A 17,073-nucleotide genomic window follows, 5' to 3' on the forward strand; every position below is an offset into this window, starting at 1 on the left:
CTGGAACTACTTGTTACATTGTATTTGTCATTTTTCGATACGTTAAAAAAAATTCTAACGACCAACCAAAAAAAATCTGTCTAAAAGCGAAATGAGCCTCAATAAAGTGCTTAGCTCTCACCATCAAATCATTTGGCAAGTAACACTATCCTAATTCTTAGAATTCTCCAGCACATACCATATCAATGTACCAGTACAGAATGTGTCTCAGCAATCACAGGTTTGACATATTACAGTGCAAGTTTCTTTGATACAATTTGAAACTTCACTTCCTACATATGCTGTTTCCACATTGCAAGAGAATCTGAGAGGCACGATTCTAGTCTTTTACAGGTTATCTACCCATTGAAAAGAATATAACTTTCAAGATACAAAATATTTCAACTTATTCTAACAGAAAATAATTCTATTTGTAAACGAGATTGAAACATGTTTACATGCCTAAATCATTACACGAATATCAAAGGAAATGGAAAACACTTGTACACAAGTAAGTTTCAGCAGCTTTTAAATACTGTGTTTTTTGGTGAAGCATTGTACTTCTAAAATTGCAAAATCATCAGTGCTAGAGCCTCGAACAATCCTCCAGTTTTGATATCCAAAACCTTGATTGAACACTTCCTGGTAAGGCATAGGAAAATTAGATGCAGATGGAAATTTTCTCTGCTTTGCCCAACAGCTTGCCTGGCCCAGATCTTCCAGTCTCCGGGTAGTCAGAGATAGTCGTACCCCAGAAGATGCGCTATGGGACCTCTCAGAAGTCCAACACAAGGCTCTGCATATATTGCTCTGGAAGTTTGAACTTCGGATGGGCAATTCCTTGCTCCCTGGGACCCTCCGTGAAAATCTCCAACTCTGAGCTAAAGTTGGAGACTTTAAATGGTTCTGACTTACCTAGATAGTTACCCAGGAAACGTTGACAGGAAAAATATCTAGTCCAACATCTGGGTAACTACACAACTGACCCCCTAATCACTCACATTGTGACATTGCCCCCCACAACGATTAACCCCCCAACCCGATCTGACCAACCCCAACCCGCCTCCCCACCCACTTCACCCACCCGCCTCGCCTCACCCACCTCACCCGTCTCCCCACCCACCTCACCCTTCTGCCACCCTACCCACTTACCTATCCTCCATAGCTGTTTTCAAAGAAGCTTTGGGACAGTTAAACTCTTTACTTAACAGAATATGGCAGTTAGTGATGTATAAAGGGGGAGTGGCTTCTATATGGATTCTGTGCACTGCTCCCTCCAATGTTTGCTGCACTGGGTTGGACGTGAAAGATCCTCCATCGGATGGTCACTCGGAAAAACTGGAGGAAGGCAAGTATGCATTCTTTTTTGCCTGATCAGAATCGGAAATAGGGCTTCCGATTCTGGTTGGAAGATCTGGGCGTCTCTGCTTTGCCCAACAGTTTGCCTTGATTGCAACTAGACCAAGGATTTTTCTCCCCCATTTATCACACCAACCAACTTTATTGCTTCCCAAGGTAGCATTAATTAATTTATGGACAGTTTCATGTCTACTAGGAGCTGGGTTAAAGTTGCCTACAATTATTTAGCTTAGGATGCATTTTAAAAGACTATCCTGACAGAGTAGGCTAGATCTGAAGCCACATCCCAGAAGTGAAAAAGAATTGCACTATATAGCACCTTCAAGACCTCAGGGTATCCTAAAGCACTTTATAGCTAATGAAGTACTTAAGTGTAATCGCTGTTGTAACCTAGAAAATACAGTGTCAATTTGTACACGGCAGACTCCCAAAAACAGCAATGTGATAATAACCAGGTAATCCATTCTGGTGGTGTTGATTGAGGGATAAATATTGGGCAAGGTACAACAGATAACTCCCCTACTCTTATTTAAACTAGTGGCATGCAATCTTTTATGTTCACCTCAAAGAGCTTCAGTTTAACACCTTATCTAAAAGGCAACATCTCTGACAGTGCAGCAATGTCTCAGTACTGCAGTAGGGTGCCTAGATTTTTGTGTTCAAGTCTCTGGACTAGGACTTTAAACCCTGGCTCAGAGGCAAGAGTGCTACCAACTCAACCAAATGCAAAGGTTATAAAGCTCCACATGGTCCCACGAAGTTGACATTTTAATTTCTGTACAGGAAGAGTAAGCACATTGATGTCCTATTTCACCCTCTCAAGTCACACATCTTCTGTGTTCAGTAGAATTCTTATAATTTAGTTGTCGCAGTGAGTTTCGCCTAAACACTGCATTAAATAGCACATCAACTAGCATGCGTATATTTTATCTTTTTGGATCAAAGTTCACCTGACAAATTTAATACAAAATCTGCCTACCCAAAATAACAGTAACTGCTCCCATTTACTTAAGTTTTAAAATATGCACCTAACCCTTTTATATTATATAATGATATTTATAAGACCACCTAATATATCACATCAAGTAAATGGTGCTGCCTCAAATAGAGGATAATGTCTACAGCAAAACTACAGACTAGAAAGTAAGAAATAAGTTATGTTAGCTTCCTTCCCTATTGATATTCCTAACCAAATACACTTATCACAAAATAATATTAGCCCTTCAGGGTTATCTGTAACTTATTTACTCCTGCCCTTGCTCTTTCAGAATGCTTTTCAATAAATTAAAAGCACTACACTTTTTAAAATTGGTACAATGATAAATAGGCAAGTTTGAAAGTAGAAGAATGTAATGCACAAAATCCAAATGCAGTAAACATATCTAACCATATGACACTGACTTCAAAACCCAAATATCAATAAATCATATTAAAATGTCTATACTTTTAATTTTTCTGAAACAACAGGATATAAAAAGACAAGGCTGTCTAACATTACTAATGTGGATGAAAAGTTCAGTAGTAAAATATTTTTTTTTTCCCAACTGCTACTTCATAATCATGCAGTTTGCAATGGGATACAAGAGTAGATCTGTTACCAAACTCAAAGATTTTTCTTTTCCCACCTATTTCCATTATTTTTAAATGTATTTCCATCCATTGTTTTATCTCTACCTTTTAGCCTATTTCGATCCCCCCACTAGGGCTATCTGTACCTTACTTGTCCTGCTTTCTACCCTTAATTAGCACATTCCTTAGATAATATCACCACCTTCAACACGTCTTTGTCCTTTTGTCTGTGACATCTTTTGGTTATCTCCACCTATCACTGGCCCTCTATCCACCTCTACTCTCCCCCCCTTAAACCAGCTTATATTTCACCTCTTTACTATTTTTCCTTAGTTCTGTTGAAGAGTCATACGGACTCGAAACATTAACTGTGTTCCTCTTCGCAGATGCTGTCAGACCCGCTGAGTTTTTCCAGGTATTTTTATTTTTGTTTTGGATTTCCAGCATCCGCAGTTTTTTGCTTTTATTAAAGCAGGATTGACGTGAGGGCAGTGTGAGAGTGCAAGTGCATGTAAAACCGTTTTACTCAGTGTAAAAGCAATTGCTTTCTTATGCTCTAGCAACAGCAATTTTAAAAATATATTGCTCATATTAAGATAAGGGCTGTACCAGAGTCGCTTGGTTAAGCTGAGGTGGTACTGAAGAAATCTGTAATGGTTTCGATTGTGTAACAGGTTGGGATAGCTGTGCTGGCATCAGAGGTTGTTGGACCTGATACTGTGGCAGTGGCAGAGATGCAGGCTGGACAAGAGACTGTACTGTTGGCACCTGTTTCTGAAAAAAAATACACAAGAATTCATTGCACAGCTGAAAAATATTGACAGAACTTGCACACAATTTGTTTTGCTTACCTGTATCTATGTACAGTGCCCATCAAAATTTCAAGTAAGATGGCCCCTACACAAAAATTGCTGACAGAAACCATACACTGGCTTCAAAACTATTTGTCATCTGACCTTTTTCATCTACTGGCCACATAAATCACCCTGTAAGATTAGCTCCTTTAAGACACCCTTCTTACTTAAGGTGTGTGAGAAACTGGACCAAGAGGCAAAAATGCAGGTGATTCTAACAGTAATAGCCACCATGTTTAGAATAATTAGTATAAGATTTTGCCATCTTATGAAGAACAAACCAATGAGAACATAATGTGCAATTAGAATGTAATACCTACCTGAAAATGGAATGTTGCAGTGCAGAAATAAGGATCCAACTATGAGAAATCAGAATATATGGGTAAGGTAACAAAACTAGAAAGAATCACAAACTGCACAGCATGCATTTCATTCCTAAAAGGACCCTTAGTTTAATAACAAATTGACTGAAATTGCTCACCTGTTGTGGTTGTCCTATGTGCATTGCAGCAAGTGCTGCTGGTTCCTGGTAATGTTGCTGGGGCCCAAGTTGCTGAGATTGTATAGGCAAAGCAACAGATGGGGCATGCATCATCGGGTTGGGCTATTAAAAAAAATGACAATATTTCCTTATTTTTGTAATTTGCTCTTTTACTCAATTGTTTTTTTTTACTCTATTTGCCATATGGTTATCGTTCGAAATGCAAACAGTTGAAGTGCCTGTAAATAAATACAGCACACTATAGCACAAAACTTGTTTCTACATTTTCATTGTTATTTAATTCAGGCTGGTATGGGAAATAGAAACTTTACACTGTTGCATCATAAGGCATTTCAGGGCTGATTCAGGGCAGGATCATCTGCTGCCAGACATCCCTCAATTTTTTTTTATTTTCTACACTACACAAAGATTTAACTACATGTTCAAAGCATTGTACTTTATTTTATAAAAGGCTCTAGAACATAGGGTGTAAATTGCAATTTCAAAGATGCAAAGTGAGGTGCAGTGGATCAGCTGCCAATAATACATCCTGAGAGATTTTCCACTGACGTTGTGTCTCTGAGGTTTAATTTTAACTACTTGGTATTTTAATGATGAACACTAAGCAGGGATGCACTAAAGGAATTAGAACATGCTGTTAAACTGTTGTTAGCGTTTCAAAGAGTACATCCCACGCTTGAGAAATTTTGTAACGACACATAATTGATAATGAATTTCATGAATTGTGCGTATAAAAATGACGTATAAAAGATTGTAAAGTATGGATGACATAGGCAGGAAGAGTGACGAGGTCCTGCAGCGGGAGTTCAGGGAGTTAGGCAGAAAGTTAAAAAACAGGACCTCTAGGGTTGTAATCTCAGGATTACTCCCTGTGCCACGTGCCAGTGAGGCTAGAAATAGGAGGATAGTGCAGCTGAACACGTGGCTGAACAGATGGTGTAGGAGGGAGGGTTTCCGATATCTGGATCAGTGGGATCTCTTCCGGGGGCAGGTGGGACCTGTACAAGAAGGACGGGTTGCATCTAAACTGGAGGGGCACCAATATCCTGGCTGTGAGGTTTGCGAGTGTCACTCGGGAGGGTTTAAACTAGTATGGCAGGGGGGTGGGAACCAGAGCAATAGGTCAGCAGGTGAAATAAATGACTGGGAGCCAGTGAATATGGCCAGTAGGACTAAGAGGAAGGGCAGGCAGGGAGAAATTACTGAACACAGTGGGACTGGGGGTCTGAGATGCATTTGTTTCAATGCGAGAAGTATAACAGGCAAGGCAGATGAGCTTAGAGCTTGGATTAGTACTTGGGACTATGATGTTATTGCTATTACAGAGACTTGGTTGAAGGATGGACAGGATTGGCAGATAAACATTCCAGGATTTAGATGTTTCAGGCAGGATAGAGAGGGATATAGAAGAGATGGGGGAGTTGCACTGCTGGTTAAGGGGAATATCACAGCTGTACGACAGGAGGACACCTCGGTGGGCTCATGCAGCGAAGCAATATGGGTAGAGCTCCGGAATATGAAGGGTGCAGTCACAATGTTGGGGGTTTACTATAGGTCTCCCAATTGCTGGCGGGAGATTGAGGAACAGTTATGTAGGCAGATTTTGGAAAGATGTAAAAGCAATAGGGTTGTTGTGGGTGATTTTAACTTTCCCTATAATGACTGGGAATCACTTAGTGTTAGGGGTTTGGATGGTGCAGAATTTGTAAGGTGCATGCAGGAGGGCTTCCTGAGACAATATGTAGATAGTCCAACTAGGGAAGGGGCAATACTGGACCTGGTATTAGAAAATGAACCCGGCCAGGTGGTTGAAGTTTCAGTAGGGGAGCATTTTGGGAAAAGTGAGCATAATTCAGTAAATTTCAAGGTACTGGTGGATAAGGATAACAGGAGTCCTCAGGTTAAGGTGCTTAATTGGGGGAAGGCTAATTATAACAATATTAGGCAGGAACTGAGGAATCTAGACTGGAGACGGATGTTTGAGGGCAAATCAACAACTGACATGTGGGGGGCTTTCAAACGTCAGTTGATAAGAATTCAGGACCGGCATGTTCCTGCTAGGATGAAGGATAAGCATGGCAAGCTTCAGGAACCTTGGATAACGAAGGATATTGTGAGATTAGTCAAAAAGAAAAGGGAAGCATTCGTAAGGGCTAGAAGGCTGGGAACAGATGAAGCCCGTGGAGAATATAAAGAAAGTAGGAAGAAACTTGAGCAAGGAGTCAGGAGGGCTAAAAGGGGTCATGAAAAATCACTGGCAACCAGGATTAAGGAAAATCTCAAGGCCTTTTATACATATGTAAAAAGCAAGAGGGTAGCCAGGGAAAGGGTAGGCCCACTCAGGGACAGAGGTGGGGATCTGTGTGTGGAGCCAGAAGAAATGGGAGAGATACTAAATGAATACTTCTCATCAGTATTCACCGAAGAGAAGGACTTAGCGGTTGATTTGTCTAGGGAAGAGTGTGTAGATAGCTTGGATCATGTTGAGATCAAAAAAGAGGGTGTTAGGCGTCTTGAAGAATATTAAGGTGGATAAGTCCCCTGGGCCAGATGGGATCTACCCCAGAGTCCTGAGGGAGGCAAGGGAGGAGACTGCTGGGGCCTTGACAGAAATCTTTGCATCCTCACTGGCTACGGGTGAGGTCCCAGAGGACTGGAGAATGGCCAATGTTGTTCCATTGTTTAAGAAGGGTAGCAGGGATAATACAGGAAATTACAGGCTGGTGAGCCTTAAATTAGTGGTAGGAAAATTATTGGAGAAGATTCTTCGTGACAGGATTTACTACCATTTGGAAGCAAATGGGCATATTAGTGAGAGGCGGCGTGGTTTTGTGAAGGGGAGGTCATGTCTCACTAACTTGATCGAGTTTTTCGAGGAAGTGACAAAGATGATCGACGATGGGAGGGCAGTGGATCTTGAATACATGGATTTCAGTAAGGCCTTTGACAAGGTCCCTCATGGCAGACTGGTACAGAAGGTAAAGTCGCATGGGATCAGAAGTGAGCTGGCAAGATGGATTCGGAATTGGCTTGGTCATAGAAGACAGAGGGTAGCAGTGGAAGGGTGCTTTTCTGAATGGAGAGCTGTGACTAGTGGAGTTCCGCAGGGATCAGTGCTGGGACCTTTGCTGTTTGTAGTATACATAAATGATTTGGAGGAAAATGTAACTGGGCTAATTAGTAAGTTTGCAGACGACACCAAGGTTGGAGGAGTTGCAGATAGTGAGGAGGATTGTCAAAGGATACAATGGGATATAGATCGGTTGGAGACTTGGGCGAAGAAATGGCAGATGGAGTTTAATCCGGACAAATGCGAGGTAATGCATTTTCGAAGGTCTAATACAGGCAGGAATTATACAGTAAATGGCAGAACCCTTAAGTGCATTGACGGGCAGAGGGATCTGGGTGTACAGGTCCACAGGTCACTGAAAGTGGCAACGCAGGTGGATAAGGTAGTCAGGGAGGCATATGGCATGCTTGCCTTCATTGGCAGGGGTATTGAGTATAAAAGCTGGGAAGTCATGCTGCAACTGTATAGAACCTTGATTAGGCCACACTTGGAATACTGCGTGCAATTCTGGTCGCCACATTACCAGAAGGATATGGCGGCGGTGGAGAGGGTGCAGAGGAGATTTACCAGGATGCTGAATGGTCTGGAGGTTATTAGCTATGAGGAGAGGTTGGAGAAACTTGGATTGTTCTCACTAGAGCGACGGAGATTGAGGGGCGACTTGATAGAAGTTTACAAAATTATGAGTGGCATGGACAGAGTAGGTAGTCAGAAGCTTTTTCCCAGGGTGGAAGAGTCAATTACATGGGGACATAGATTTAAGATGAGAGGAGAAAACTATAGAGGAGATGTGCAGGGCAAGTTTTTTACGCAGAGGGTAGTGAGTGTCTGGAATTCGCTGCCAGAGGAGGTGGTGGAAGCAGGTACGATAGTGGTGTTTAAGAGGCAGCTTGAGAAATACATGAATAGGATGGGAATAGAGGGATACGGACCCTGGAAGTGCAAAATGTTTTAGTTGACGGGCAATATGATTGGCGCAGGCTTGGAGGGCCGAAGGGCCTGTTTCTGTGCTCTACTTTTCTTTGTTCTTTGTTCTTTCTCATTTCAATTATTTAAATGTTAAGGCATCAGCAAACAAAAATAACATTTAAACTAATGAAAATTATGAATAAATGTTTTCAATAATCAAAGAATTTACAAAATGAAAAGGAATATTTAAATAACCAAAGTGCTGATGACATCCTGAGCAAGTGCAAAATTGTATGAAATCAGCACAATGGAATAATATTCTTGCAAAATACAAATGTTCCATGTAGTAGTAGATTTGAAACATACACATGAAATCATCATACTTCAGACTCAATGCAGTGAGGGTTTTGCAATTTTATGTTACTAAGAGCCTGGTCATTTTGATAGTGCTGGACACCAAGTCCATTTTGAATTATTGGCACTGACAATGAGTGGTTCTGTACACGGAGCAAGGACCTACAGTGGATTCTTAATGACCAAAACGGTCTTTTTGATTACATAATACGATGCAACGATACAAGGAACATTTAGCACACTACTATCAGTTTCATTAATGGATAGGTTTATGGATCATTAATACAATCTTCAAAGCTCTTCTCAATCAACCCTCTGTCTAATGAGAACATTTAATTTATATGGACAGACTCTCATGGTAAAGATGCAGAATGGTGAGGCTAGATTCAGCCACTAGGTCAGTCCTGAATATGTGGAGGCTTTGGACAAGACTCATTCAAACCTATCAAAATTTTAATATATATATATATAAAACTTTTTGACCATTTATACTGTGCTGCACACAGCTTTTTCATGTTGTGACTTTCTTCAAACTGTATTTATCATGCATTTGGAAAATCCCAACAGTTATTTCAAATACCTTGGGGGCAGGGGCATCGTAAACCAAAATAACCAAATTATTCCCACCCCCCCCACATAAAGAAATTACCAGCAATTTCACTTTTTGTAACTTCTACTTTAACATGTCAAAATCAATGTAAATTAAACATGAATTAACAGGCAAATTGCAGTTAGTGTGAACTATAAATTAAACATGGAATAGCAGATACAACAAAGACGATCTCACTAAATTACAAGCATTTGCATCACTTTCTGCACAAATGTGGCACCACATGCAGTGTCTCAGTCTTTCCAACTTGGCCTCCAATAGGTAAGATGTTTCGCTTTTCCCACTCAATGGATTTGACTCTCAAGTCACTTATTCCATCCAAAGTCCTCAAATAACATTAACACCGACAGGGCACAATTCTACAAACCTCTCACTCAGGTCATGACAGTCTTGATGGCATAGCTTTCCAGAATACCTTTTCAACTATTTGACCAACACCACACTGGCTCATGGTCTGGTTACCTTTAATGCAAACACTCAGCTCTTTAGCATGCCTGCTAGTCACACAATTTTTAGGAGTCAGGGATATAACTTCCTATGAGTCAACTTATGTATGATGTGATGCTAAACCAAAAAAATAATGACTATGGACAATGACTAATAAAGAGTTTTTCCAGGGAGCTGCATTTTTCTAAAAATTCTAATGGACAGAGCACAGGAATCTTAAGAAGCAACTTCAGAGCTAGAGCACACTGTATTTGGGATGGAAGGGAAACAGAGTGCAATGGAACAAGTTCTCTGAACCAGTACCATATGCAACCCTAACCTGCCATTGGTTTTCCCCCTTTTTCGGTTTCCTTATTCCTTACAATTCTTTTCCCATCCATTTCCTACTCACTAATTCCACTTCTCTATCCTTTTCTTTATCATATATTTATTTTTAATTGTCTTTCATTTGATCTTTTGTTTTGATGTCCCCCCGGCTTTCCTTTAATATAACATCCTCTGTGACTTTGGTGCTTTACCCCTCTCCTCACCTTTGGCTTCTCTGCAGGCTTGAATATTGGACCATGCCATCCTCCTCAAACATCTTTCCTCTGTTACCCAGCAGTGTGGAACTGGCCTTGCTTAGTTTTATGCTTACTTATCATTTAAGGAGATATTCTATAACTTTCAGCAAAGATGTATTCCATTAAGAAAAACTCCACGAGAAGATGAACCATCCATGGTTAACTTAGAAAGATAAAGATCGTATCAAATTGAAGGAAAAAGTGTACAATACTGTGAAGAATAGTGGTATCAGAAGATTGGACGCATTTTAGAAATCAGCAAAGAATAACGAAAAAAAGCGGGAGAAATTAGAATATGAGCGAAAGGTAGCTAGAAATATAAGAAGGTAGTAAGAGTTCCTACAAGTATTTAAAAAGGAAAAGAGTAACTTAAAGTGAGCGTTGGTCCCTTAGGATGGTGAGAATAGGGAATTAATAATGGGAAACAAAAAATGGCAGAAGCGTTGAATGGGTATTGTAACCAACTTCACTGTAGAAGACTCAAAAATCATACCAAAAATGCTTAAAAATCAAGAGGTCAAACGAAGGGAGGAACTTCAAACAGTCAATCAATCACTGAGGAAAAGGTACCGGGAAAACTATTAGAACTAAAGATTGACAAGTCCCCTGGAGCTGTTAGCTTTCATCCTCTGCTCTTAAAAGAAGCGTCTGCAGAGATAGTAAGTGCATTGGTTGTGATCTTCTAAAATCTCCTTGATTCTTGAAAGGTCCCAGCAGCTTAGAATTCATCGAAGAGATAATAGCAGAACATTTAGAAAATCATATCAGGTAGAGTGAACAAGGTTTTGTAAAAGGAAAATCATGTTTGACTAATTTAGAGTTCTTTGAGGGAGTAACAAGCAAGGCGGATAAAGGGGAACCTGTAGATGTGGTGTACTTGGATTTCCAAAAGGCATTCAACAAGGTGCCTCAAAGGTTACTACACTAAGAGAGTGCTCATGATGCAGGTGGTAACATGTTAGCAAGGATAGAGGATCGGTTTGCTAACAGGAAGCAAAGAGTAGTGATAATTGGGTCATTTTCAGGTTGGCAAGCTGTTACAAGTAGAGTGTTACAGGGATCACTTCTGGGGTCTCAACTATTTACAATCTGTATTAATGACTTGGATGAAGGGATCAATGGTGGCCAAATTTGCTTGTGACAAATTGTTAGGTAGGAAAGTAAGTTGTAAAGAGGACTTAAGGAGCCTGCAAGGGATATAGACAGATTAAGTGAGTGGGCAAAAAATTGGCAAATGGAGTATAATGTGGACTTGTCCACTTTGGCAGGAAGAATAGAAAAGCAAGACATTATTTGAATGGAGAGAGACTGCAGAACCCTACAGTACAGAGAGATCTGGACGTCCTGGTCCATGAATTGCAATAAGTTGGCATGCAGGAGCAGCAAGTGATTAGGGAGGCAAATGAAATGTTGTTTATTGCAAGTGGAATGCAATATATAAGTAGGGAAGTTTTGCTACAATTATACAGGTATTGGAGAGATCATATCTGGAGTAGTGTGTACATCTTTGGTCTCTTAAGTAAAGGATATAACTGCATTAGAAGCAGGTCAGAGAAGCTTCACTCGACTGATTCCTGGGATGAAGGGGTCATCTTAGGAAGATTGGTTGAGCAGGCAGATCCTATTGCCACTGAAGTTTAGAAGAATGAGAGGTGATCTTATTGAAACATACAAGATCCTAAGGGGACTTGATAGAATGGATAGTGAGAGGATGTTCCCCCATGTGGGGGAGTCTAGAACTAGGGATCTTCCTTTTAAGACTGAGATAAGGAGAATTTTTTTTTTCTCAGGGTCATCAGACTGTGGAATTCTCTTCTCCAAAGAGCAGTGGAGGCTGGGTCATTAAATATATCCACGGCTGAGTTAGGTAAGTTTTGGATCGACAAAGAAGTAAAGGGTTATGGGGAGAGAGACAGGAAAGTGGAGTTGAGACAACAATCAGATAAGCCATGATCTTATTAAATGACGGAGCAGGCTTGAAGGGCTGAATGGCCTACTCCTGCTCCTAATTCTTGTGTTATCCAGTCATAACCAGAGAATCTCCTTCAAATGTCTTCCCCTTACACGCACTACCTCTGGACTCGAAGGATCGATCCTTTGCCCCCTCCTTTTTCTCATCTACATGCTGCCCCCTTGGCGACATCATCAAAAAGCACAATAGCAAGTGCGAAATGTGCACTGATGATATCTCAACCCTTCCATCACTTGTCCAAAATCTAATCTTGGATAAGCAGCAAATGTTTAATATTGAACAATGGGCCAACTAAAGCCATCACTTTCAGCCTTTGCCAGAAACTCATTCCATCACAATCAATTCCAACACCCTATTTGGCCACTGTCTCAAAAAGCTCAGACTGTCTGTATGCTCAGCTTTCTATTTGACCAAGGTGAGCTTCAACCCTACTCCTTTCTATAACAAAGACCGCCTATATCCACCTCTGTGACAATGCCCATCCACCCAGCCTCAGTTTATCTGCCACTGAAACACTCAACCATGCTTTAGCATGGCATTCGACAACTTCATAATTTAAACTAAGCAAACAAAATACAACTGTAGTTTTGTAATAAGTTACTGGGACAAATTGCTTACTTGCAAAGTCAGAGATAGTTCCAGTTAAAAAGGTAGGGAAATAAAATTCTTATTTTTTCCATGTGCCATGAAAGACAAGGCCCCACACAGTTCATTTTTTAAAAATTCAATACATGGTGGATGGGCTTTATCTCAAATTTTCCAAGGCTAAAGCATGACTATATGTCATCTTCAAACCCAAAAAGCAATAATCCACAATTTACAAGTTAAGACAATAGGTTTTAACACCTCGGTCTGTATACCCGAGATATTTGCAACAAATATGGCTAGCCCAGCCACAGGACAGTAAGGTTTTCAAAGCAGTTTTATTTTGGAAAAACTCCTACTCACACTTACATCAAGGCTACAGTGGAGCTATGTTTTTATCCTTAGTGCATTTTGAAAGTTACCAGTGAATAATACAATTATTAAGAGCTTGCTAACAAACCTAACTATTTTCTAGAGATCTTAAACATTACAATTTAGCTATTAAGCTTAGTTATTTTGATGTCATTTGCATATACTAGCTCGTGCTATACTCAGTGTCCCCATTCGGAGTCAGATGAATTAAGAGAATCATAAATCAGCTTTGGGATGAAATTCAATTATTTTACTTTTGTTAGTAGTTATTGGTCCAGTCATGCAACTTTTAGTTGGCAGTTACTTCAACTGAAAGAGAAAGAAATTGGTTTTATAGTAATGCAAAAAATAAATTTTGAAATAGCATGTTAGAATTTTAAAACTTACTGTAGATGTGTGCTGGTAGTGAGCCAACAGTTGCTGTGAGCTAATGGAAGGTGCTTGAATCTCACTCTGAGGTGGACTGCTGATCTGCTGTACTCCAGGGGGCATTGGCTCATGAACAGATGAGTGGACTACGCTCTGCTGGCTTCCTTGGGAGTCAGAGTAAAGTGTTGACCCTTGCCCACTGTCACAAGTGCTGTCGGCTTTAAAATATAGAGTTGATAAATAGTAATATTGCTTACAAGTCCACAGAATTTATTTGTAAAAACACCAACATAAACTGAGGTCAATTCTGACAATCCAAATGAAACGTAGCACCCTGTGCCATGAAGTATTAAAATAAATGTTCAGTACAAACAACACTGTTCCCATGTGTTTTCAAACTCATTTTTGGGTGGTCAGAGCCAGTGCTTCCTGGGAAATGACAAGTCATGACAGCCTGTTCTGGTTTAGGGCTTCTAGGCAACCAGAAACCGGAAGTACCTTCTTCTGTTATCCTTGCTTCCAGGCAGGAACAAATAAACCTTACGAGGAGGAAACCTCCACTCTAACTGTGAAAAAGCAAAAGACAGTGCTATCTTGACACAACAAGCAAGTTGCCCCTATGTGATGAGTGCTGGTTTAAATAGGAAGATAATAAAAGTTACTTTTATCGGACACAGATTCTCCATGATATTATCACAAGAACATGCATGGGATAAAAAGGATAACTTAAAACTTCCAGAAGGCATTTGATAGAGTGATGAAGCTCACAAGACTTGAGAGCAAAGTTAGGTCTCATGAAAAGGGACAGAAGCAACATGGATATGAAATTGGTTGAGAGGCAGGAAACAAACAGCAGTGGTGAATGGTTGTTTTTGGACTGGAGGAAGTTTTTGGACAGTGGACTTTCCCAGGGATCGGTGTTAGGACCCCTGCTCTTCTTGTTTATATATTAATAACCTAGGCCTTGGTGCATTGGGCACAATTTCAAAATTTACAGATGATACAAAAGTCGGAAATAATGTGAACAACGAGGACAATCTAGAATTTCAAAAGGGCATAGACAGGTAGGTCGAATGGGCGGACAAATGGCAGACGAAATTTAATGCAGAGAAGTGTGAAGTGATTCATTTTGGTAAGAATAATGCACAGAAACAATAAAAAAAGATACGATTCTAAAAGGGGGTGTAGATCAGAGGAACCTGGGTTACATACATAAATCATTGAAGATGGCCGGACAGGTTGAGAGAGCGGTTAATAAAACATACAGCATCCTTGACTTTACTAATAAGGGCATAGAGTACTAAAGCAAGGAAGTTATGTTAAACTTGTAGAAAACATTAGTTCGACCTCAAATGAAGCAGTGTCCAGTTCTGGACACCACACTTTAGGGAGAATGTGAAGACATTGGAGAAGGTGCAGAAAAGATTTGCAAGAATGGTTCCAGGGATGAGGAACGTCAATTAAGTATATAGATTGGAGAAGTTGGGGCTGTTTTCCTTGGAGAAGAGAGGGTTGAGAAATTTGATGGAGGTATTCAAAATCATGAGGGGTTTGGACAGAGTAGGTATGGAGAAACAGTGCCCACTGGTGGAAGAGTCAAGAACCAGAGGGCACAGATTTAAGGCAATTGGCAAAAGAAGCAATGGTGGCACTTGGAAAACTTTTTCAAGCAGAGACGTTAGGATCTGAAATGCACTGCCTGAGACGGTGGTGTAGGCAGGGTCACTCAAGGCTTTCAAAAAGGGATTGGATCATCATCTTAAAAGGAAAAATTTACAGGGCTACAGGAAAAAGGCAGGGGAGTGGCACTAGATGAATTGCTCCTTCAGAGGGCCAGCACAGACACAATGGACTGAATGGCTTCCTTCAATAATGTTGCTATGAAAATTCCAGTTGATTTCTAAGGCCACTCTTTGAAGTGACTGCAGTTAGCAAACTTTTCACAATATTACAAATTTAGATGCCTGCATTTTCATTCAACGCTGCAACCAGCTGGCAAGAAATCTATTCAGGAATTATCAACACAGCACTACTTATAAGTAGTAAGACTAACTGTTGAACAAACAAGGACAATATGAACTCAACGGAGCAAGTCAAGACTGCAATTAAATCTTGTGCTCACATGCAACTCAAAATACATTCTTGGAACTTAACACGCCCTCTGTGTTCTTCCGTCAGGTTGAGCATTTTTCTTTTTATTTATTGTCCTTCTTTAAAAATAAATCACAATAGCACGAATTAGCTTTGATGATGAGAAATAATGTTAGGCTTGGATATAGTGGCACCAGCTTAAAAAAGAAAGCCTAACTGCAGAAGTGGAAACCTGGAGAGAGACTCAGTGATACAAAGAGATAAACACAATGGCCCCAAGTTTCATTAGAGGAGCTGCTTCCTTGCGGTCAGCGGCAGCATGCTACACAGCAACGTTTATTCTAGAAGAGTTAATGTGCCAAAAGATTTGATCATAGTGTAATCATATAAAAAATATAACAGCATGTCAAAATATTGATCTATTATGTCAACAAAGTTTATTCCAAAATTTACAGCTTCTCCTCTTACTGAGTCTCAAAAACGAAGAAAAAAGTTAATGAAAATATTATGTTTCTACACTGCTGACAATCAATCAATCAATCAGAAGCAATCAGTAAAGCCTAGCATTCATTCCACAAACTAAAAATGACCATGGAAGCTGTATTTCCATGATAACACTGAAAAACTACAGGGCAGGGTGGTGGAAAACACAAGTGCACGTACCCTATATTGAATGTCTTTCTCACTCCCTTAACATTCCTCATTGCGTCAATCATTTTTTAATTTAGTGATTGACAGTTCCACTGTAAACCAGTTTCCCATATAACTGACCAGACCAGCAGAATATTAGGTTATGAAAATGTAATTGGATGTGTCTTTTCAAAACTACATTAATTTTGTGTACTGCTGCAATATGACAGGTTTCAGGATTCGTAATTTTTTCCTGGGCAGGTTTCCTATTGCAAAATGTCATTAGTGTTTGAAGTGGCCATTCTGATGATTTCTAAAGCAGTGATTTTGTTCCACACTATGTTGTTCCTCATTGAGCCATCTTGGCTATGATGTGCTCCAGTCAAATTTACACACCAAGGCTTCTCCCATAAGATCGTGTATTTTGCTGAATCCCAACAGATAATTCTACACATTTGATTTGTCACAAAAATCAACTGACACTCTCATTGCTAAAGATGTGAAAGAACGAGAGGTGTCAATACTATTATTAGGAAAACCACCTCCATTTATATTATCTACCTCCTGCATTCCACAGCTCTTTGAAAATGCGTCAGAATGGTGTATTTTGCAACAGAATGGAATTTCTGCAGAACCCTGCCCACTAAAGCAGCTTAGCTAAGGAAGGAAAATGTTTTGTATATACTAGAAGTATATACAAAATTTTATATTCATTTCAAAGGCATCTTCTAGTTATTATTTATGCTCACTTTCTTTGAATCATCCTTGACTCAAGTTAGATTTGTGACCAAAACCACCAATTCCATATTTAGGGAATGCTAACAATTGTGAGCAGGCA

At 40.0% G+C, this 17,073-nt stretch overlaps 1 protein-coding gene across 4 annotated transcripts in view; it reads right to left on the reverse strand.

Annotated features, from left to right (window-relative positions):
* LOC144681669 (serine/threonine-protein kinase WNK2-like) overlaps positions 1 to 17,073 on the reverse strand; it is a 225,598-nt gene that overhangs the window by 83,959 nt on the left and 124,566 nt on the right. For all 4 annotated transcript variants that reach the window (XM_078543481.1, XM_078543480.1, XM_078543479.1 and 1 more), the window contains exons 8-11: positions 13,533 to 13,732; positions 4,243 to 4,365; positions 4,082 to 4,120; positions 3,517 to 3,681 (exon numbers count right to left, since the gene is read on the reverse strand). In XM_078543481.1, coding sequence (XP_078399607.1) covers positions 3,517 to 3,681; positions 4,082 to 4,120; positions 4,243 to 4,365; positions 13,533 to 13,732 — 527 coding nt within the window. The remainder of the gene's footprint in view (positions 1 to 3,516; positions 3,682 to 4,081; positions 4,121 to 4,242; positions 4,366 to 13,532; positions 13,733 to 17,073) is intronic.

Source organism: Cetorhinus maximus, chromosome 6 (genome assembly GCF_964194155.1).
Source record: "Cetorhinus maximus chromosome 6, sCetMax3.hap1.1, whole genome shotgun sequence".
Lineage (NCBI taxonomy): Eukaryota > Metazoa > Chordata > Chondrichthyes > Lamniformes > Cetorhinidae > Cetorhinus > Cetorhinus maximus.